Source organism: Oratosquilla oratoria, chromosome 4 (assembly GCF_046742065.1).
Source record: "Oratosquilla oratoria isolate Oo_2021 chromosome 4, ASM4674206v1, whole genome shotgun sequence".
NCBI classification, from domain to species: Eukaryota; Metazoa; Arthropoda; class Malacostraca; order Stomatopoda; family Squillidae; genus Oratosquilla; species Oratosquilla oratoria.
Window position 1 is genome coordinate 56,691,294 of NC_134780.1, and position 23,632 is coordinate 56,714,925.

The 23,632-nt window shown below is 38.1% G+C and overlaps 1 protein-coding gene across 1 annotated transcript in view; it reads left to right on the top strand.

Moving 5' to 3' along the window:
- Positions 1–11,502: 11,502 nt before the first annotated feature.
- The window catches only part of LOC143024497 (uncharacterized), a 21,021-nt gene continuing 8,891 nt past the window's right edge, over positions 11,503–23,632 (top strand). The window contains exon 1 of the mRNA XM_076183306.1: positions 11,503–11,688. Coding sequence (XP_076039421.1) covers positions 11,503–11,688 — 186 coding nt within the window. The remainder of the gene's footprint in view (positions 11,689–23,632) is intronic.

Consider the following 23,632-nt stretch of genomic DNA (forward strand, 5'->3'; position numbering starts at 1 on the left):
ACACACACACACACACACACACACACACACACACACACACACACACACACACACACACACACACACACACATACGGCGGTCCGGGTTCGAATCCCGCTAAGGGCTGAAATAATTTCAGTATCGCTGCGCTGCCAGTCGTTACTCCAGTTCTCGTGGGTGGGGAGTTGGGTGTGTGTGTGCGTGTAAGGTCACAGCATTACCCATAGATCGGTCATATATGAGCTCTGAGCTCTCTTCGGGGGGGGGGGGGGATAGCTGTCGGTCACGAGTCCAATACGTGATCCAAGACAATGGTGAATCACACGCGCGCGCACACACACACACACACACACACACACACACACACACACACACACACACACACACACACACACACACACACACACACACACACACACACACACACACACACACACACGCGCAAAGGATTACAAAGGCGGAGCATGCCGACAGGAGACCTTTTGATCCATATCTAGGTCGGATGCGAAAAAAAATTCATATCAATAATAAAATGATAAATAAAAACTATGATAATGTAAATAACAAATAAAATACATAAATAAAGGCATAGGTATAGTTAAATAATAAACAAACAGGTAAATAGTAAATAATAATTAATTGACATATAACTAATAATAAATGAAAATCAGACAGACAAATGATAACAAAACAAAAACAAATAATATAAGATAAATTATAATCATTACAGCATCTTACTTAGGTATTTATCTAAATGATTCTTAAAGCTTCGAACTGAACTACATTGCACTACCTGTGCAGGAAGTTTATTCCATTCATTAACTACACGGTTGGCAAAGTTGTTTCTACCTACTTCCAAATTGAATCTATTTCCGGAGAGTTTGAGACCATTGTTCTTGTCTGATTCTCATTCAATGTAAAAATTTGGTCACTTTTGATGTTGTCAATTCCCTTTAGAATTTTAAAGACCTGTATCAAGTCACCTCTGAGCCTACGCTTTTTTAGGGAAAACAGATTCATATGTTTTAGTCGATTTTCGTATGATTTATTTTTGATATTTGGAATCAGTTTTGTGGCTCGCCGTTGTACTTTTTCCAGTCTGTCAATGTCTTTAATGAGATTCGGTGACCATACGGAAACAGCATATTCCAAATGTGGACGAACTAACGATTTATATAGCTTGTTAATGAGTGATGGACTTTTGAAATCAAAAGATCGCGCAATCAGTCCTAGAATCTTATTTGCTTTCTCAGAGGCTGAAATACACTGCTTGGATGATTTGAGGTCGTTACTGATAATTACGCCGAGATCTTTTTCACTACCCACTTTTGTTAACGAATTTCCAAATAACTTGTAATCGTACTTACTGTTATTTTTACCTATGTGCATTACCTTGCATTTACTTGTGTTAAATTTCATTAGCCACTTTTCAGACCATTGCTGTAATTGATCTAAATCTACTTGAATATCTAATTGGTTTGAGTGATCATTTGCCACTCCGCACAGTTTTGTATCATCAGCAAATTTGGAAACAGTAGATTTTAGTCCATGGTCTATATCATTTATATATACTATGAATAGAAGTGGCCCAAGAACGGAACCCTGAGGAACTCCACTTGCAACACTTTTCCATCCAGAAGTTTTTCCATTTAAAACAACTCTCTGTTTTCGACCATTCAACCAATTACTAGTCCAACCTAAAAGGCTACCACTTATTCCATGCAAAGCTAATTTAGTAAGTAGTCTTTCGTGTGGGACGGTATCAAAAGCTTTTGCAAAGTCTAGATATACTAAACACACACACACACACACACACACACACACATACACACACACATACACACACACATACACACACACACACACACACACACACACACACACACACACACACACACACACACACACACACACACACACACACACACACACACACACACACACACACACACACACACACACACACGTTTTAACGCCGCGAACTCCATTCTCTGGGAAGTCTGGAACGGTGTCTTGTGACGAACTTTCTGACTTTGGGAACTCAAAGTTGTATGCGATTATGACGAACTCGTCTGCTATCAGGCAGGACTCGAACCGCCTCCATATATTCGGTCAAAGAAAGTAGTACCCGCATGATAATCTTGGTCCTTTCAACTTCTCACTGTTTGAACATTTCTGTGGTGTACCTAAGCAAAGAGATGTACACCGATAATCTAAACTGAATAACATAATTTGTAAATCCGACAAATGTGCTAGATAAGATTTTTTTTTTTTTTTTTTTTTTTTAATAAAATTATCGCGCTCATCTCTACACAAGGGTAGCTAAGGAGAGGTACGATCACAGATAGTCGGGCTGAAATGGGTGGAGAATCCAAAGGTGTAATTCCAAGAATATTTTGCACCTATGACTCCTTGCGCTACAAGGAGTCCGTTCAGGGTGGAAGATACATCGTGAGCCAATCTGCCAAATTAATCTTAGTTCATGCCTCTCTCTCTTATTTCCCATTTATGTGTTATTTTATTATTTTTCTGTATGTAGTAAAGGAAGATGTATAGCACACTGAGGATCACGTTTTAGGATTATAACAACGATTTGAATCAATTCTATGACACGTGGCAACAGCGCTTTTTCTCCCATTGTTGCCACGTCGAGGCATCACTGAATGACAGGTGACATTGACGATCCGATAAGTGGTGGTCAAATTGGCATTGTCGCCCTTGGGGGGAATTCACGCTTCTGCTCCACCCTGAACGGACTCCCTGGAGCGCAAGAATTTATCGAGTACAATGGAAACAATGTTGGGAAAGTTGACTGATCATTGAATATAGAGCTTACTGACCTGAAGGGTTTGGGCGGAGATTCTGCCCCCTTAAGCCTTGAAGTTAACCTCGGTAATGGTGTAGTCACCTCCTGTGCGGCTGTACGCTAACCAATCCAGTCCAGTGATTGGTCTTTAGTAAAAAATCAAAACAACGAACCTACAGCTCAGGCCATTCAACGACATGACACGCCCGGGGTCACATTGGTGCCCCCAGTGGAATACACTCATCGAGCTCATCGAGGTCAACGAAGTCACGCTGTGGATTAGCTCCCTATGATAAGAACTCAGAGGAAAGGTGCTTACATAGGCATGATCCTATGACCTTGTTTGGTCATGCTACGTGCTATAATCGCTGATACAGTATGAGTATAGCTATATATAGTCTATAGCCACCACAAAATCATAATAAAACTAATGAAAATTTGACAGAATTCAAGAATAATCGAAACTGAGGTGGAGTGTATTCCTAACAACAAAAAGGATATTGCTGGAATACTTCTCTCATTAATCCAAGCCTACTTTGTTATACACTAAAGTCTGTAGACTTAATAGACCCATTGAGCCAAGTATCTCGGGTATTCAATTTTGTTTGCACGAGTTAGAACACGTGATTTAGTAGGTTTGCATCTCCTTTCATGCAAGGCAATTTCTCCCAATGGAACATCAAACATTTTCAAAAGAATTTGATTACGAAAGTTAAGTCTTGACTTGCATAATGTCAAATTGCTTCAGGTGGATGTTGATTCATTATATACCCAAGTTCCTGCTATGAGATATATTTTGGTTTTCCGAAGAGAGAATAATATTAGTACAAAATGTTTACTTCTTTAATCAAAGAGTATGCTACTGCATCGTTAACAACTGTAATCTTTAGCTTTAAACACGTGTGTGAAATAACCAGTAACTCAGTACATGAGTTCTAGCAGGAGAAGCTTGTGGGACGTAAAATATGAGGAAGAACAAGAACAAAGAACTGGAGACTGTTCTACGAGTCACCATGAGTATCGTGTCTTCAGCAGAGGTTTGAGTTATGCTGACTAGCTGACGACCTTGGGACTACCAACGATGTGGGAAAACGGCGAGGTAAAAGTAATACGGCCACGCTGCCCAGCTGCATTGACAAACAAACAAACAAACAAACAAACAAACAAACAAACAAACAAACAAGTAAATAAAAATAAATATAATAAAAATAAATGAAATAAAAATTGATAAATAAATAAATGAAAAAATAAATAAATGATAAAAAATAATCATGAAAACTACGCCCATCGTGTAGGAGATATGACGTGGGTAGAAGAGAGAGAGAGAGAGAGAGATAGAGAGAGAGAGAGAGAGAGAGAGAGAGAGAGAGAGAGAGAGAGAGAGAGAGAGAGAGAGAGAGAGAGAGAGAGAGAGAGAGAGAGAGAGAGAGAGAGAGAGAGAGAGAGAGAGAGAGAGAGAGAGAGAGAGAGAGAGAGAGAGAGAGAATAACGAATCTGTGTCCTACATGGAGCCGCTGGGGTAGGCAAAACAGACTGCTGACAAGAGTGCTCTGAAAGCTCCTGAGTACAGAAACTAAAGATGAGGAACAGAGTGAACCAAAAACAGGGTGGCAACGCGGCACACCAGGCGATTAAACACCAAACCTTTTAATGCAGAATAAAGTGAGATCACTTATACAAGATTTCAGCCCACCTTGGCAGACAACAATAATTAATTAGCCTCCCGGATAAGAGCCCAGAGCTCGTACATAGACATAATGTACACCCACCCACATCTCCTTGCTTAAAGGGGAGAGTAACGGGTAATAGCATTAGCGCATCTTTAAAGCCCTGAACAAGGCTCGATTTTGGGCCTACAACCCCTCGATGCTAACCACAACACCGGTTAACCGTGTGCGCGCATTTACCTAATTGTAATATACAAGAAGAAAGCAACGCTCGTGGGGCCCTTGTCTCTTACTCTCCAAATATACCTAGCTTTGAATCCATGTATAGTTGCAGCTTGGGCTCTACTTATTCTCCAATTACCATACTTAGATGTGTATTCACCTTGGTCTTTGGATCACGTGTTGGACTCGTGATCGACAGCTATTTCCCTCCCGGAAGAGAGCTCAGAGCTCGTATGACCGATCTATGGGTAATGATATGACCTTACACACACACACACACACCCAACTCCCCGCCCACGAGAGTCAGAGTAACGACCCGAAGCGCAGCGATACCGAAATAATTTCGGCCCTGGGCAGGATTCGAACCAGGTAATGCGAGCACCACCGTACTTCGCACTCCAGTGCTCTACCAACCGCGCCACCGAGTCGTGTGTTTGTGTGTGTGTGTGTGTGTGTGTGTGTGTGTGTGTGTGTGTGTGTGTGTGTGTGTGTGTGTGTGTGTGTGTGTGTGTGTGTGTGTGTGTGTGTGTGTGTGTGTGTGTGTGTGTGTGTGTGTGTGTGTGTGTGTGTGTGTGTGTGTGTGTGCTCTTCCCCAACCCCACCCCACCCCCCAGTGGGTCATTTCACTTACCAATAAAATCGTTGGGTCACTCAGTGGACTGAAGAGATAAAAAAAAATTAACTAGTCTGATAATTTTGACATTGGAGAACTTATCACACACACACACACACACACACACACACACACACACACACACACACACACACACACACACACACACACACACACACACACACACACACACACACACTAAAGGAAACAGAATACACTGACAGAAAAGATATCTTAATCGGGGATGGGAAGGCTTGTAAAGGTCATGGGAACGTAAGATTAGATATCTAAAGGATGAGAACAGTTTTCCAAATAGATGAATACTTGGAATAGCTTAGAAAATTATATAGCCCAGGCTCGAACAATACATGAATTCAAATTTAATTATAGTGACTCTAAATAAAAATATAAATAAATTTGGAACAGTGCATGAATTTGAGGGTAGTTATGATAAATTGGAGAGTTGGGGCCAGAAGCCCACGAACGTTGTTCCTTTTCTGTATGCTACAAATAAATACACACAATACACACCAGCTAAGTACTAATATATATATATATATATATATATACATATATATATATATATATATATATATATATATATATATATATGAGAGAGAGAAATTCGCTAGTAACAGCGACATCAATCCGATAATTTTTATGACAGTCACATGTAGGATTCGAGCCCACTACTTTCACAGAACTCAGTGGGTTCGAATCCTGCATGCGACTGTCATAAAAATTATCGGATTGATGTCACTGTTACTAGCAAATTTTTCTCATAGTTACAATGGCGAAAAACGTGAAAGGGATTTGTTCCGGCCCTTACCCCTTGCAATCTGGTGCACTTGGGCCTTGTGTAAAACAGGAATTGGAGTCGCAGATTAGTGATCTTTCCTATCATCGGGAATTACTTCGATTCCAGGTTGCAAGGCGTTTAAGTGTCTGATGGTGTAGTGATCTAAGGCTCTGTGAAGGTAATCTTACGGGAGGCCGATGGCAGTGAGTTCGAATCCTGCATGCGACTGTCATAAAAATTATATATATATATATATATATATATATATATATATATATATATATGCATATGTATATGTGTGTGTGTGTGTATATATATACATTCTGACAGGTTGACGTAAGTGGAGTAGTAAACACAGGAGTCTTAGTCTTGTGTTTATTCCTGACGTTTCGCAGGTATGCTTTGCTTTTTCAAAGGAATGAAAAAGCATACCTGCGAAACTAGTCAGGAATAAACTCAAGACTAAGACTCCTGTGTTTCCTACTCCACTTACGTCATATATATATATATATATATATATATATATATATATATATGTGTGTGTGTGTGTGTGTGTGTGTGTGTGTGTGTGTGTGTGTGTGTGTGTGTGTGTGTGTGTGTGTGTGTGTGTGTGTGTGTGCACATACATTTCTATTAGACTTCATATCTTCTGCACAATGAGACGCCATTTCATTAACTTTGATGCTGATTATGGGGAGGAGAAGAAGGAGGAGGAGGAGGAGGAGGAGGAGGAGGAGCCACCGTCCTGAAGAGGTTTAGGCCATCTGGGTCAACCCCTTTGTCGCAATGACACACTTTAAATGGTTGGTATGCGCTGTTGCTTCGTCACAGGCAATTCAACGTGGTTTCTTTCCTTGAGTGACGTCACACCTTATTACCCAGCTGGATGGTACCATCACCTGAGTGTTCAAGCCGAAGGATTACAATAACATTAGGGAAATGAAAACAGGAATTGTTAAGCGAAAAAAGTAACACACACACACATACACACTGAATGGTCCCATTACATAGTATCAGTTTCTGTATATGCTTCCATCGAGATCCTTGTCAATCTCGGCTGAGAAGGCATGGAATTAAAATGAAAATTAATGTGGTTGAAAATTTGAATATTGTGTGTGTATATATATATATATATATATATATATATATATATATATATATATATATATTATATAACTTTGAATGTATATATATTATATATATATATATATATATATATATATATATATATAAACATACACATACTACTTCAGTACTGTGCGATCAAGAAATGACAAAACCAAGATTTCTTTTAGTGGGAGAAAAAGACGTAAACACACTACTTGAATACCGAAATTGGTGAAATAAAGATAAGATTAGGAAATGGCGAAAACAGGAAACTTTGGAGAAAGAAAGAAATATATCACTCGTGGAAATGACGTGTCCAAGAGTCGAGTGCGTCGTTACCGCCCCTTCCGTTTTGGCCCCAAACGTTTTGACCCCAAGCGTTTCGACCACGTACATCTTCACTCAGTCAAATGTACAGTTGTTACACATTTATTTCTAATTCATTAATACGTTATAAGTTATTTTTTTATTTATTCTAAGTTAATTTTTATCTGGTTCATACTCTTGATGTAGACAAATAGTTTTGCCTTCACAAGGAAGTTTAAAAAATATCCATGCATAATCTTATATTCTGTATATTTTCACTTCCATAGGCCATATATAGCAAAAATATTATCTAATTCATTCATTTTAACTACAGGTTGCAACTATGCTCCAACAGTCGGAGGAAGAATAGCCCAGTGTGATAACGCCGTTAGTCACGAGGAACAGCACAAAGGAGATAGGACTCAATCATCCTCTCACTGCTTGGGTCCATCCCCCCGAGCTGAATGGAATCGCCCGCCAGTGATACGCGAGTCTGGGCAATAAGTAACGACGACGATGGTGTAAATAATACCGGTGGTGTAATTAATAATGTTGGTTCTGCCTAAGGAGGTCATCACGCTGGCCTATTTTTCCTCCAACATCCTATCTCCAGCCTCCATTTCAATTGACTAGAATAGGATTTCGCTTACAGAAATCTAGACTTCTCGAAGAACATTTCAACAGTTTGTCTAACATTCATATAGGTTTACAATCTCGTAGTTAATCATTCAGCTTTGTTATATATGACGGAAAGATAATTTGAAGTTTGGAAATTTGAAAAATAAAACATTGTAACCGAAGTCGTTTTTACTCAAACTCTTATCTGTGGTCGTGGAAGCCCGGTATGATAACCCCTTTAGACAAAGTACGGTTTGCAAATAAAATCGGCTTTGGATCAGGGAAATATTTCGAAACTTAGTTAATCAGTGTTTAACAAATGTAGGTTTTGTGTACCAAATAAATAAAATATGTCTTGTCTTTAGTTTTTGTGTTAACTCGCCGCCTTATGCACGGTAGGAAGTGCATGTGATGTTTCTTGTATGTTGGGCTGTGGTTGTGAATGAAGTCTGAAACCAATGCTCGACCATACTGATTAGTTGCTAACATATATCTATATTGCGAAACAAAAATAATAAACAACCCAGACAAAGTTTATGTTAGTGGTAGTTATGTTTTATACTCATGTGGGAAAATATAGTCGGGTAAGGGCTGCAACAGATATCATCACTCAGATTCGAATGCATTTTAATCAAAATATTTCAAATCTTCACACAGAAGAAAACGAATCATATAACATATATATATATATATATATATATATATATATATATATATATATATATATATATATACGTAAATTTAAAATAAATATAAATAAATGTAGATAGATAAATAAAAAAATAACATACATATAAACAAATAAATAATAAACAAAAAGCAGAATTAGATAAACCAATAAATGACAAATAAAAGACCAACTAACTAAATAAATAAATAAAATAATCTTAACCGGCCGTGGTGACGTGTCTCATCGTACATGAACGTAGTCAAGTACATTTGGTATCGACCTTCAGCCGAGTCAGTGCACTCACAACGTTCTGCGCAAATCATCCCCAATATTTTCATTCGAGTTCGCATTCGTCTCGCGAAATAAATCTAAATTTCAAACAGAATTCTTTAGCACTCCGAGTTGTGATGGAGGAGCAGACAGCGTATATTTCAGACGACTTTCTTATCAAACTTTAGGGTTGCGTCAGCGGTTGCCTTCAAGTCATATTTAGATTCAAATCGCTGAGTAATCGCGTTTCTCGTCCAATGAAAAACGTTTTGTCCTTTCGCTTGCTGGCGGATGACCCTAACATGATGCAACATACACTCTGTTTGCACCATCTCCCAATGTCACTAGTATCACGTACACAGACTGTCTGCGTCAATTTGCTCATTACAGTCAAACAAGCCATAACGACCAGCCAGCGAGAACTGTTCATTTTCCCAATCTGGTTAGAAAATAAATTCCCTTTTGTTAAAGGAGCAGATCAAATGTGGAAATCGTTTCCACAACATCGTTAGTCAATTGTTCCCGGTCGATGATGGCCAGAAAATAGATAAAAATTCTCAACCAATGGCCATGAAGGATTCTCAAGTGATACCTTCTTTGGCTGTTCCCTTTATCACTTCTTTCATTTTTTTTAATATGAGGATATTCTATTTATTGTTTCATTGGTGATAACTAAAACTTTTATCATTGATGACATCATGACATCAAATTATTTATAAAGACAATGCAAAGGACGAGCAGCAGAGGTTACAAGTTGTTAGGATTCTTTTTTGAATGGATATTTGTATCCAATCATAATTGTTGCGTGTCTGTAGGGGTGTCAAATAATTTATCAAAACACTGGAAACAAATATTATGGAGTCAATATGAAATATGGGTTTTCATTTAGGAGGAAATTCAGAATAGGCAGGAAACACCAGAGACAGACGATGTTTTCTTGTCCGCGCTCGTTACATACTCGGAGCCGCAAATTTAAAATTCTGTAAACCTGTAGGCATTTTTGAGGAAAAGTCGGCATACAGCATTTTTTACAAGTTCAATATCTTCTTAATATGAATCCATCGTATGACATTGAATCTAAGTGCCCAGATATATGCAACTCTCACTTAAACAAGATGGGCGCAGTGCGGGTTTGTATGAATTGTGATTGACAGGGACAAGGTGGATTACCATTTGTACACTATAAAATTGCATCTGTTGCCCGTATTCTATTAATAAATGGAGTTTCATATAATAAAACACAAGTAAGGGTGTTTTCAGTGTTATCAGTGGTCTATATGAACTGGATAATGAAAGGTCATGTCAAACAGTTAGAAGTTTCATAATTACCAGTTTATTCAACCATTCCATTATTAACAACCTCTTTTTATGTGATTCCTGTTCTATTCTGACTATGTAATTTAGCTGTTTTCTTCTTGTATTCATATTCTAAGTGATCAACTTTTTCCTCTTGATGTGAAACCATCAAATAAGGAAAGCCTTCAGGTCCCACCTGTGATGGAGGAGCGCTTTCCTGCTGGAGTGGTAAAAGAAAATGGCTGCCCTATGTCAACATAAAACGGGAGTGGTTCAAAAAATCAAATGAGAACAAAGCAGCTGCAAATGCTACTGCTCAAGACATGGCATTCTTTGTCAAGCGTCAAGATGAAAGAGATGTAATGGAAGGTTGGACAAGCTTCAACCAGAGACATAGTGAAATGTCCCCTCAAATAACAAGCATTGGTTACATGCCCATCGTTCAGGCACCTGCTCATGACCTAGACACATTGAATGCAGCTGTGCTGAGATGTAAGCATGTGGCCAGAAAACTGGGGCAGTACCATGTTGTCATTACAGTGGATGAAGCTTTATTTTGAAAGTTGATGGAACTGAAGTGGGCAAAAGCTGATTACCAAGATTGCCTTATTGTTAGGCTAGGTGGACTTCACACTACCATGAAATTCCTACAAGTCCTGGGCAAATATGTCCAATCATCAGGTCTATTGGAAGCTTGGGTTGAAGGCAGTCTACTTGGTCAGAAAACAGCTGAGCAAGTCCTGGAAGGAACATCTTACACCAAAGAAATTAGAGCCCATAAGATCACTCTCCAAACCCTGTGGTGCATTCTTCTTCCTCAGCTAGTTAGTTTTATGAAAGACAATAATCCAGATATGAAGGACATGCTCTTCAACATGAAGAATGGCCCTACTGAAGAACTCATTTCGTTGCTTGCTTCAGAGGAGTTTGAATCAGTCATGCAAGCTTTCATTGCAGCTAATACAAACCCAAACTTCATGTTTTGGTGGGGATACATGCAGATGGTCAGAATATTACTGTTGTTCACACGTGCTCAAGGGGATGGAATCTGGGATCTGCATCTTTATGCTTTCCAGCAAATGTTGCCATATTTCATGTATTACAACCATGTAAACTATGCTCGCTGGGGAACAATTTAACTTAAAGGAAATGTACCAGCTTCCACAAGAGGTTAAGAAAGAGTTTGAAGCTGGTAACTTTGAAGCTGGCAACTTTGTTGTCAAGCGTTCCTCTTTACGCTTCAACCAAGTGGATCCAGACCAGAGTCAGGAATGGCTTGGATGTATTGGCAAGAAGGGAAGTGGCATCATTGGTATTACAAGGACCAATTCAGCTGTCAGCAGATGAAGATATGCATACATTCTTAAAATTTGTTGCAACACGTTTCTTGCAACCGGGAGTTTCCTCGAACAATCTGAGAAATGTTACGAGAAAGGAAAATATTTTGAATATGTAAACACACATGAAACATAATCACTTGATTAGAATTAAATATAAAACAACAGAATTTATTAATTTTTTTCCTCCACTTGGATTTCCGGGTCCATCCCCCCCTCGACCCCCCACCCCCTCTGCACGCCACAGACTGCATCTGCACATATACGCAGTATGCTTTGGTGTACAGATCCCCCATGGCCGACATGACGTCATAACGCCTGCAATCGCTGCATTGCACTTCCCGGAACTGCCACAGTAGTAACAATATGAATAGTACGCCAGCTAAATAAAGGGCGGAAATGATGGTTATCTATTCATGTGCATGCATAACAAAAATGTTGGACTAACATGAGAAAAATAAGGGTCTCATTGATACTGCATGAAAAAGCAGACGGCTGGGGCATCGACATTGGTAAAACCGGTAGGAAAACGTCGATAGCGCCATGTACCAGCAACCTATCTATGTGGTGGCCACTCCTGAAATTTCACTGGCCACCCTAGATCTGAATAAATGATGTAATGAAATTTTGATCTCCATTTTTTAGAAATGGGTAGAGAACGAAAAAATACGGGTCATAAAAGGCGGCTAAAGTGGAACGATGTGTCTTCATTGGAAATATGGTGCTGTTGAATAAATCGAAGATGTGTACATTTATCGGGGGGAGAAATTCAATCCCCAAGAAGAGAAAGTGCTGGAAACAAACCAATATTTCTCAGTAGTTCTCCAGGTACTTATGTGTAGGACAAGAGGATTGGAGAAGTATAGCATCTGAATTCATCGGCAAACATTATATATTTGTAAAAAAGAAAAAAAAAAAAAAAGCTGAGAGCATGTGTCTATATACAAAGGGTTTTTACCCCCATATAAGGGAGGAAGCCAGGTCAAGTCATGCATTCATTCCACTCCCATCCACCTCCCTTTCCTCTCTCTCGTCTTAGCTGCTCATGGATGAAGGGTCATCCCTGTCTTCTGGCCACTGCCAGGGTCAGAAGCAATGCAGCAAGGCACAGCATGTCCACAGCAGAGCTGCCTCATTTACCCGGCGTCCCACCCCCCTCCTCATTCCCTCATGTGGGAAACAGAGAAGACAAGGAGAAATCCCTTCGGGCTGCGTCAAAATATCCAAACACATTCATTCTCCACTCACCCCTGTCCCCTGCCTGCCTTCTTCCTTCCCTGCTCAACAGGCATTCCACTCTTGTTCAAAACAAAAAACGTAGCTGATAGAAATTAAGAGCAATAGTGGGTCCCGGACGGAACCCTAATTTGTGATGAATTAATCTTCTCAACTTTATAAAGTCCTCATGCAATGTATAAGCTCAATAGATATAATAATATTAATCCAAAAACCAAGAAAGTATTATCATTGCAAAGCACATATACTGTCGTGACTTACAAATTGTCAACATAGAACAACAAATCAAACATTTTTGTGTATTCAACACTCAGATATCTGTCACTGTTGGAAGTCGTGTTCATTGATGTCAAAGTTTGCTCCTTCGTGTGCATAATTTACGGGCAGTTACTAGTTATTATTATTTTTATAGCTTGGTAAAAAAAAAATGGAAATAATGCCAACCCGTGATTTTTTCTTATTTACGCAGAATTTAACATGACTGTGATTATGTTGTTTGTATGGCCCACCCAGGACCTTGATTGCGACAGAGATAAGAGAGTGCAGAGAGACTCTTTCTTCATACAATGCTTATTGCGCACATCCCCTCACACCTGGAGTCCACGATACGCTGTGGCGTTTTTATAATACAAGATCACACAAGATAAACAGGAAACTGCAAAATGCCATATTGGCACGTTCGTGGGACTACCATATTTTCGCACCAACTCTATATACTGTATATATATATATATATATATATATATATATATATATATATATATGTATATATATATATATATATATATATATATATATATATATATATATCCTGCATAACGGATTTGATTAAATACTGTACATACCACGTTCCACCCGGGTGCCCTCGGAGGAATGACTGGGCCGTGAACTAAGTCGTTTCATTTTGAAGGGTCAGGATGGCGTGATGGTACGGTCTTCATCTTGTAAGAGGCAAGACGCTCAGGTGAGGGTTCGAATCCCAGCAGATGAGTTTATTTCCATATATAAATATATATATATATATATATATATATATATATATATATATATATATATATATATATATATATATATATATATATATATATATATATATATATATATATATATATATATATATATATATATACACCAATGGCTTTTTCCCTCCTTTACAAGGGAGGTAGCCAAGTTAAAAGGCAAGTACCCACTCCCATCCATTTCACCTTACTTTTACCCACATTTACCTTCAACATTCTTCTATCGCGTACTTTCCCAAACTCCTCTGAACTTTTACTCTCATCTATACCACACCCACGCACAAAGACCCACACATTAGGATTTCTACGATTGGGAATCCTACTCCAAGTGTCTACAATTCTATTTTCAAAGAAATTTCAACCAATATCTCTCCTTATTCCTAAAGATCCATCTCTTAGCATATATATATTCGGTTCTTTTGTTCTATCAGCATTACATATGAGTTGCTTTGCACGTAATACGAGTATATCCTATCCGACAATTTTTTTCATATTTCCCTATGCAATTGCTTATTTGAGGTGAAAGCTTGAAAACTTCAGTTCAAACTAAATCGTTTGTTCGTGTGTTATGCCATAGAACTGACCTTCATCACGAGCAGCAAATCCTTCGCGGCACACTAGGCTAGCATACTACTTACTTTTGCTACTTCGTTTTAGTAGAAACGACTTTGGTTACAGTATTCTAGACTTTCGCATGAACATCTCAACAATGGGTCTAACATTTGTATTCTAGGTTTAACTTCTGTTAGTTCGTCATTCAACTTCTCACTAATGACGCAAGAGTAATTTGACATTTGAAAAACAAAAGATCGTAACCAAAGTCGTTTGTACTTAAAGTAGCAAAAGCAAGTAGCATGCTAGCGTGGTGTGACGTCACCTTAATTTCCTCCTCACTCGCCATAGTGCCAACACGCATATATAGGAAAGCTGTATGATGGAATACGAGATTGTAAACCTATACGAATGTTAGACATGATGTTGAAATGTTCTTAGAGAAGTCTAGATTTCTGTAAGCGAAGTCCTATTCTAGTTATTCAAATGGAGGTTGGAGCAAGGATGTGGGAGGAAAATTAGACCAGTGTGATAACTCCTTTAGCCAACCCGCATTCGTTGAAGTGAGGAAATCCTTAGTCATTCTAACAATGGCTAGATACTACTTGTCTACAGAATTTTACACAGATAACCAAGATAAGGGGGTAACTATGAACTCATGCTGGGCACGTGGTTTGCCATGTCCATTATATTGGGGGAACTTAACTGGTCAGCCTAGAGGGGTTATTACACTGGGCTACTTTTCCTCCAACCTCCGATTTATCGGCGGTACCACCCACCTCCAGAACTTTTTTTTCGCCGTAAAAGCATTATGATAAAACTATTTTGTTTTTTTCAACAAAAATACATAGAATGTCATTTGATATGGAGTAGGAAAATAATTTTCCTCCAGCATATAAATTTCCATTTCGAAAGCTGTGGGCTGTAAATCTGCTCCAACAGTCGGAGGAAAATAGCCCAGTGTGATAACGCCTTAAGTAATAGGCATTTGGTCCATGAGTTCTGGACCTTTTCTCCGTGAAGCACCCCGAGTTATAAGACCTGTCTACCCGTACTCTCATTAATCAGACACTGAATATACTCGTATAAAGGTAATATATTATACCCAATTCAAAACACATTGGTATTGAAAGTTACTATAAAATTGTTCAAACTGTAATGACTCCATAAAGTAGAAGCATTATCGTCATAGGAGGGAATTTATAACTTTATATAACTATATAACTTTATTGATAACTTTAGTTATTTGTCTGTCCAACAGTATTGAACGTCAGGCACTATTAAGTATCACTGGGGTGTTTACGAGCCCCGGGGTGAGAAACTCAGTATTAAATGAACAGAAATACCTGGCTGCAGCAAGAATCAATTTCCAGAATCAGTTAAGTTCTGAAAATATTCGAAATTATTATTGCTATTATAATTTATATTATTATTATTATTATTATTATTATTATTATTATTATTATTATTATTATTATTATTATTATTATTATTATTATTATTATTATTATTATTATTATTATTATTATTATTATTATTATTATTATTATTATTATTATTATTATTATTATTATTATTGTTGTTGTTGTTGTTGTTGTTGTTGTTATTGTTGTTGCTGCTATTATTATTATTATCATCATCTATTTTTATTTTTTATTTTATTTCTTTATTTCTTTATTACGAGCGATTGCTTCCCGAGGCATCGTGTCGACAGAGACTACTTGCCCAACAAGAGACTACTTATTCCACCAGAGACTACTAAATAAAATCAAAGCCCATGGCATAGGAGGAAAAGTGTTAGAATGGATTAGAGCTTGGATCAGTGACAGAAAACAGTGGGTCACCATAAATGGTGTAAAATCCAAATGGGGGAGTGTTTCTAGTGGAGTTCCCCAGGACTCGGTTTTGGGTCCCTTATTGTTCATTATGTACATAAACGACTTGGACAATGGGATTAATAGTGATGTTAGTAAGTTTGTGGACGACACTAAAATAGGACGCCAAATTAGGTCAGGAGACGACGCCGAGATTCTGCAGGACGATCTTAACAAATTGTTCACATGGTCGGTGAAATGGCAAATGAATTTCAATATCTCAAAGTGTAGCGTGTTAAACGTAGGGCTACACAACCCCGAAAATAGATATAGCTTAGATAACACGTTTTTAGAGAAAACTGAGTGCGAGAGAGACTTGGGAGTTCTAGTGAGTCCTGACTTTAAATCCAGGAAACAGTGCATTAGCGCCAGGAATAAAGCAAACAGAGCATTAGGTTTCATTGCTAGGACGGTTACGAATAGAAATGCAGAGGTAATTATCAAACTCTATCTAGTGTTAGTTAGACCCATCCTTGACTATGCGGTACAGTTTTGGTCTCCGTCGTATAGAATGAACATCAATTCATTAGAATCAGTACATAGGAGAATGACCAAAATGATACATGGGCTCAGAAATTTACCTTATGAAGAGAGGCTTAGGTACCTTAATTTACGCTCTGGAAAGACACAGAGTGCGAGGTGATCTAATAGAGGTGTTTAAGTGGATCAAAGGTTTAAAAAGGGTAACGCAGACGAGGTCATCATATTAAGACAACAGGACAGGACTCGCAGTAATGTGTTTAAACTGGACAAATTTAGATTTAAGAAGGAAATAGGCAAAAACTGGTTTACTAATAGGGAGTCAATGAATGGAACAGACTTGGTAACCATGTAATGAGCGCTGAAACTATTAGTTGTTTTAAGAAACGGTTTGACAGCTTTACGGATGGGGATGACAGGTGGTGGACATGGAACTGCCTAGTGTAGGCCTCATGGTCTCTTGCAGTCTCCTTCATTCTTAAGCCTTATGTTCTTTTGTCGAATCGTCGAAAACTGTTTTGTGACAACATAAAAACTCATGTCCCATGATGCATTAAACAAAAAAGTTACCTTGTCGAAGGGAACATGTCTACTGGTTGAAGGCTGTATTCAACATTTTTGTCGAAAGCCTGGCCCATCGGAGAGCATAGCAACTGCGTGGTGCCAATGTCGCCTGGCTGGATAAGCACCTTTAGTATGCAACGGCGCCTTTCACTCCATGTCTACTCAGTTACGTTCACTGCAGCTGCTGCTGCTGCCACTACTACTACTTCTACTACTACTACTACTACTACTACTACTACTACTACTACTACTACTACTACTACTACTACTACTACTACTACTACTACTACTACTACTACTACTACTACTGCTGCTGCTGCTGCTGCAACTACTGCTGTTGTTGCCACTACTAGTGATATTACTATTAATGTTGCTGCTGATGCTGCTCCTACAATCGCTACTACTCGCACTACTACTATTACTACTACTACTGCAGTTGCTACTGCTGCAAATACTGCTACTACTACTACTACTACTACTACTACTACTACTACTACTACTACTACTACTACTACTACTACTACTACTACTAATAATAATAATAATAATAATAATAATAATAATAATAATAATAATAATAATAATAATAATAATAATAATAAGAATAAGAAGAAGAATAATAATAATAATAATAATAATAATAATAATGATAAGAAGAAGAAGACGAAGAAGAAGAAGAAGAAGACGAAGAAGAAGAAGAAGAAGAGGAAGAAGAAGAAGAAAAAGAAAAGACTGGATAAATTCAGACTCAGACCATCCGAATTGGTATGTCTGAGGTCAGGTCAGGAAGGCTCAACAATGAAAGGTCCCCATTGTTGCTGCAGAGGCTTTGTTTGTTAAGCGTTGCTGCCAACGCTTTGCAACCAAACGTTGTTTCCTCCTTCCCGGTCATTGGCAGTGGTGGCTGTAGTTGTTGTGGTTACTGTAGTAGTTGTTGTTGCGGTTGTAGATGTAGTGGTTGTTGGGGTAGTGGTCGTGGTTGTGAATGCTGAAGTAGTGGTTTTGGTTGTGGATGTGGTGTGTGAAGATGACCCATTATAAAGAACTCACTAGATTCATAACTAATTCATTATAAGTAAATCACCACCAATAAGTTTGAAATAATTACCATTATATATTGGAGTCCACCAAGATACACATATAAAGCACTTAAATTACTTAACTCTAGTTCTTGATTGCTTGCTGTCAGTCATAGCCGAATGCACCAGAATCTTAATCGTATTCTGATGCATTAATTAACTTTCCGTTGACATTGGGAAAGGAGAGTGGTAGCTCACAAGTCGCTAGCATTAGCGGCTACTAAACGTGTTACTACTAACAACATTGAATGTTAGCTATTTGCAATTCGTTCGTGTCTTGCTAATTGTTCACGAGTAGTAATAATTGGTACTGATGTTTCATTTCAAACATAGCACTACATTGGCCCCACCTGGAAAATGTCCCCACTTGGAAAATATGTCCCCACCCTCAAATAGGTGGACATTTAGTTACACCAGTAACTGATTATCAGGGTTTATCCCACTGGATGCCTTTCTGAATATCATTTACATCCCTTTAAGAAATTAACGGATATATCTGTATGCTTGTTATGAACTTGCATGAACGAGGAACCAGAAAAATATAAATCAAGATACAACCTAAACAACAGTGTTCATGAATACAAATGAAACAAACGTTACTTCCTATATTCCCACTGCTTTGTTCTCTGTTGTTATAAAAAAAATCAAATAAAAGGAAGTCATCATTATTCTGCCCTTGACAGACCAACAATAATAGTAATAGAGCTGGCATACTATATTGTCACCGACTGTGTCGTGATTTTCACATCCGCTCAGGATAGATTAACAATCTCTCGAGGGAGCAGGATACTATTTTTTTTATTTCGATTAGCGCTTTTTCTAATGAGCGGCGCCTTTTCTATCACTCTAGCTGACCAGACAATTTCATTTATCTTCTCGGTGGCAAAGGGTTAGACGAGTACAATTGGAACACAAGTAAGGAATACGAACAGTTTAGCTTATTCAATTGTATTGAAAATGCATTCATAAGGAAATATTCGTAATTGAGTTTATGCTTTCATTGGCCATTGCTTTTGCATGCCTGGCATTGCAAACTATATTATCTAAACTCAAAGCTAGCCTGAGCCAGGATTCGTCGTTTGAGCTTCAAATTTCAGCTCTAAACAAGGAGTTTACTTTTCATTTTGTGACCTTATCAACCACGGCAACGCAGAATTGAGCCACAATTTTGGTGTGGCATAACTGAAAGTGAAATAGCAGATGTGCATTTTTTCTGCATTGTTAAAATTTTCTATTGGTGTTATGTATTTCAGTACTATACTACATATTGCATGGGGAACATGCAAAAATAAAGGAAAAAGTTGATACAGTTAAGAAGAAATACTGATGAAAAATCGAAGTAATGTTGAGAAATGACTGCCATTAAATAAATGAGAGATATAAATAATTATTTTTCCTGTTTTACTGGTATCGGTTACACTAATGTATTTCAGGTGATTACAAGAATTTAAATCATATTGATCTGTCTTCATCTGTTCATCATAAGCTAATAAATGATCATTTTTCCTGTTTTACTTGTATTAGTTACACTAACGTATTTCAGGTGATTGCAAGAATTTAAATCATATTGATCTGTCTTCATCTGTTCATCATAAGCTAACAAATGATTATTTTTCCTGTTTTACTGGTATTAGTTACACTAATGTATTTCAGGTGACTGCAAGAAATTAAATCATATTAATCTGTCTTCATCTGTTCATCATAAGCTACTTGATCATCACACAAGGTCACCCACCCACAACCACCAGCTCCTCCACCATCACAAGCTTACCCACCAAAAACACATCACAACCTTCCTCTGCCATCACTACACCACCACGAGTTTCCCCTCCCCCCCTGCACCAACACAGACTCTCCCACCACTACAAGTCCCCTCCCTCCCCCCACCATCACCATCAAAATCTCCCCTCAAGACCACAAGCTCCCCAACAAATACAAACCCTCATGGGAGACTACCCAGCCTCGATCACCAATGACTTAACAATGACGGCACACTAGACATTTCTTGCTAGCATGCTACTTACATTTGCTATTTCGTTTGAGAAGAAACGACTTCGGTTACTTTTTTTTTTTTTTTTTCCTAATGTCAAATTACTCTTGCGTTCTATAGCGAGAAGCTGAATGACGAACAACGAGAAGTTAATTAAACCTATACGAATCTTAGAAACGTTGTTGAGATATTCTTACGGAAGTTTAAAATATTGCAACCGAAGTCGTTTCTACTCAAACGAAGTAGCATGCTAGCCTAGTGTGCCATCACTTTAACGATGGCCACTTTTCGCTGTATTAATAGAATATTCAAGAAGACATACTCATCCATACGTTGATGGATATTGAGTGTAGATACATATTTAGGCTGTGTATTACGAGAAATATAAATCTTTTGTAAATAAATGGATTCTGGACACCTTTTGGTGTAACTGATTAATTAAATAATCTATAACCACTCTCCGCACGCGCCCCCCATCAAGTAATGCTGAATATCATTGGATCTTATCTCTTATGTGCTGTCATTAAGTGCATAATATATATATAACTTGAAGCTCGATTGCTGTATCCCTGCTACTAGAGATTCGTACTTGTCTACTATATTCCACTTCAGTCAAAGAGCGCGTTTTTGCGAGTCGCGAATTTTAGGTACATAGCTACGTCTTCATGTACCAGGTCTGTTGCCCGCTGAACGTAATATATTTATGAAGAAAAAAAATCCCCAGCCTAACGTAATATGACATGCTCTGGCCCAATCTAATCTATCCTAAGACTAATGAGCCCTGCGTTTTGGTAAACATAAGCCATAAGTCAGTTCATTCGTGACTTTTGGTATCATTTTCTGTAGATAGAATGTTTCGGCCGATTTTTTCTTGTTTATTTTTATCTTACCCTCAAATATTAGAAATAAATTCAAGTAATAGTTAAAAATAGATAAGTCCACATTTTTTACTGGTTATTTCATACTTTAATTAACCTAAAAGCATAGCAATGGTGCAGTACAAAACATTCACAAGCCTTGTCTTGTGAAGCAGAAATCCTGTGATAATACTTTGGCTTTGGCAGCATGGCAGTCTGCTGTGTCCATCACCACTTATTGATAGATATATCTTTTGCTATTTCCATATGTTAATCGTAAACTGTATACTATCCATGTAATGAACGGCGTGTTCTGCGAATCACGAACTATGTACAAATAATTTCTCATGCATTGTCTGTCACTCTTGAGCGTAATAAATTTATAAAACCAAAGCTCACAATACCTTCCTCGCAACAACCAGGGAAGTAAATACCATTGAAGGACGAATTAATTGTTTCTTTGATTTACAGGATTTCGTTTGTTGGAACTTTGAACAAGTACTTGAAAATGCACCGATGAATCAAACGATGTTTAACCTATGAAAACAGACGTCCTGAAATTCTCTTTAGCTAGTCCCTAGATCGACAAATATTGCTGAGAGTCAGTCAAACACAACAACAACAACATTGGTGTTAATTCTTCTAAAATTGTCGTCTGTTGCCTTCTTCAAAGAACAACCGAAAACTAACACAACATAGCCACCATTTCCCACTTACGTCATACAGCGGTAAGCTATGACGTCACAATATTCCTTTATTTTCAACAGATTCTTCAGAATTAGTAATCAATATTTTGTTTTTTCTTTTTATAAAATTGCCTAGTTTTCATGATATATATGGGTCGTTACAAATGTTCAACGTAATGAAATGTACAGTTTCACAGAAGATGCCAGCACCAAAGTCTTTATTATTCATTTATTTGTTTATTATTTAAAAAACTTATTACACCAAGAGATAGAAGATATAGTACATAGCCACACGACATAAATCAGGCGTCTACTGAAGATTCGTGTTTCTCTGAATACGCTACCTATATATGTATGTATTCAACCTGGTCTTTGGAACACGTGTTGAACTCGCGACCGACAGCTATTTCCCTCCCGGAAGAGAGCTCAGAGCTCGTATGACCGATCTATGGGTAATGCCGTGACCTTACACGCACACACACACCCAACTCCCCGCCCACAAGAGTTGGGGTAACGACTCGAAGCGCAGCGATACTGAAATTATTTCAGCCCTGGGCAGGATTCGAACCCGGACCGCCGTAGTGACAGTCAGGGACTCTACCAACCGTGCCACCGGTATATATATATACACACACACACACATATATATATATATATATATATATATATATATATATATATATATATATATACATATATATATATACATATATATACATATACATATATATATATATATATATATATATATATATATATATCACAGGTGAGAAATGTAGTAACACATTTATAAATCACAACTAACACCACAGTCGGACGAAAGAAAGAGTTGCGTAGGCGGAACTATATATTTCGATTGCTACCTGCAATCCTCTTCAGTAGTACAAAGTGGCAGGGAGGAGGCTATCTTAAGTAGCAACCTCTTACAAAAGAAAGGGAACACGAGAAAATACAGAACATCACTGCCCCAGCCCTAGTTGACCTGAGGCTGACACGAGGTCGGGTCAGGGGGAGGGGGAGGAAGCTTGTTGACAATATTTTTGGTGATGAATAGTCCTGAAATGATGTCTGGGGTCCATTGACCCTTGGAAATATTCATCGTGGGCAGATAATCAATTAATGTTGATTCCACCATTTTCCTTCTGAACCCACACCCTGATTTGTAAATGAGATCAGATTTCTCCCAGTCCAACCGGTGATTAAATTTATCAACGTGTTGAAACACTGCTGAATTTATTTGGCCATATCTAATCGACCTTTTGTGTTCATTTAATCTTGTCGGTAGGTCTCTTCCTGTCTGGCCAATGTATGAAAGGTTACAATCTTTACATGGAAGGGAGTAAACACCTGGGATATGTTCTTCCTTCAACCTCTGGTGAACATTAACAACTTTTTTATTAATAGTATTAGGGTAGTTATGAATTAAATTTACTTTCTCTTTGGGAAGAAACTTGGACAATTGACTGATGGACTCTGAGAAGGGGATGACTAGGGGATTTTGTCTCTCTTTCTTTAACTTAGTGGAAGGGTGTTTGAAAAAACTTGCTCTGCCTTGACTAAGGGCTTTATCCAGAAACCAATGAGGGTAGGCTAATTTTGTTAATT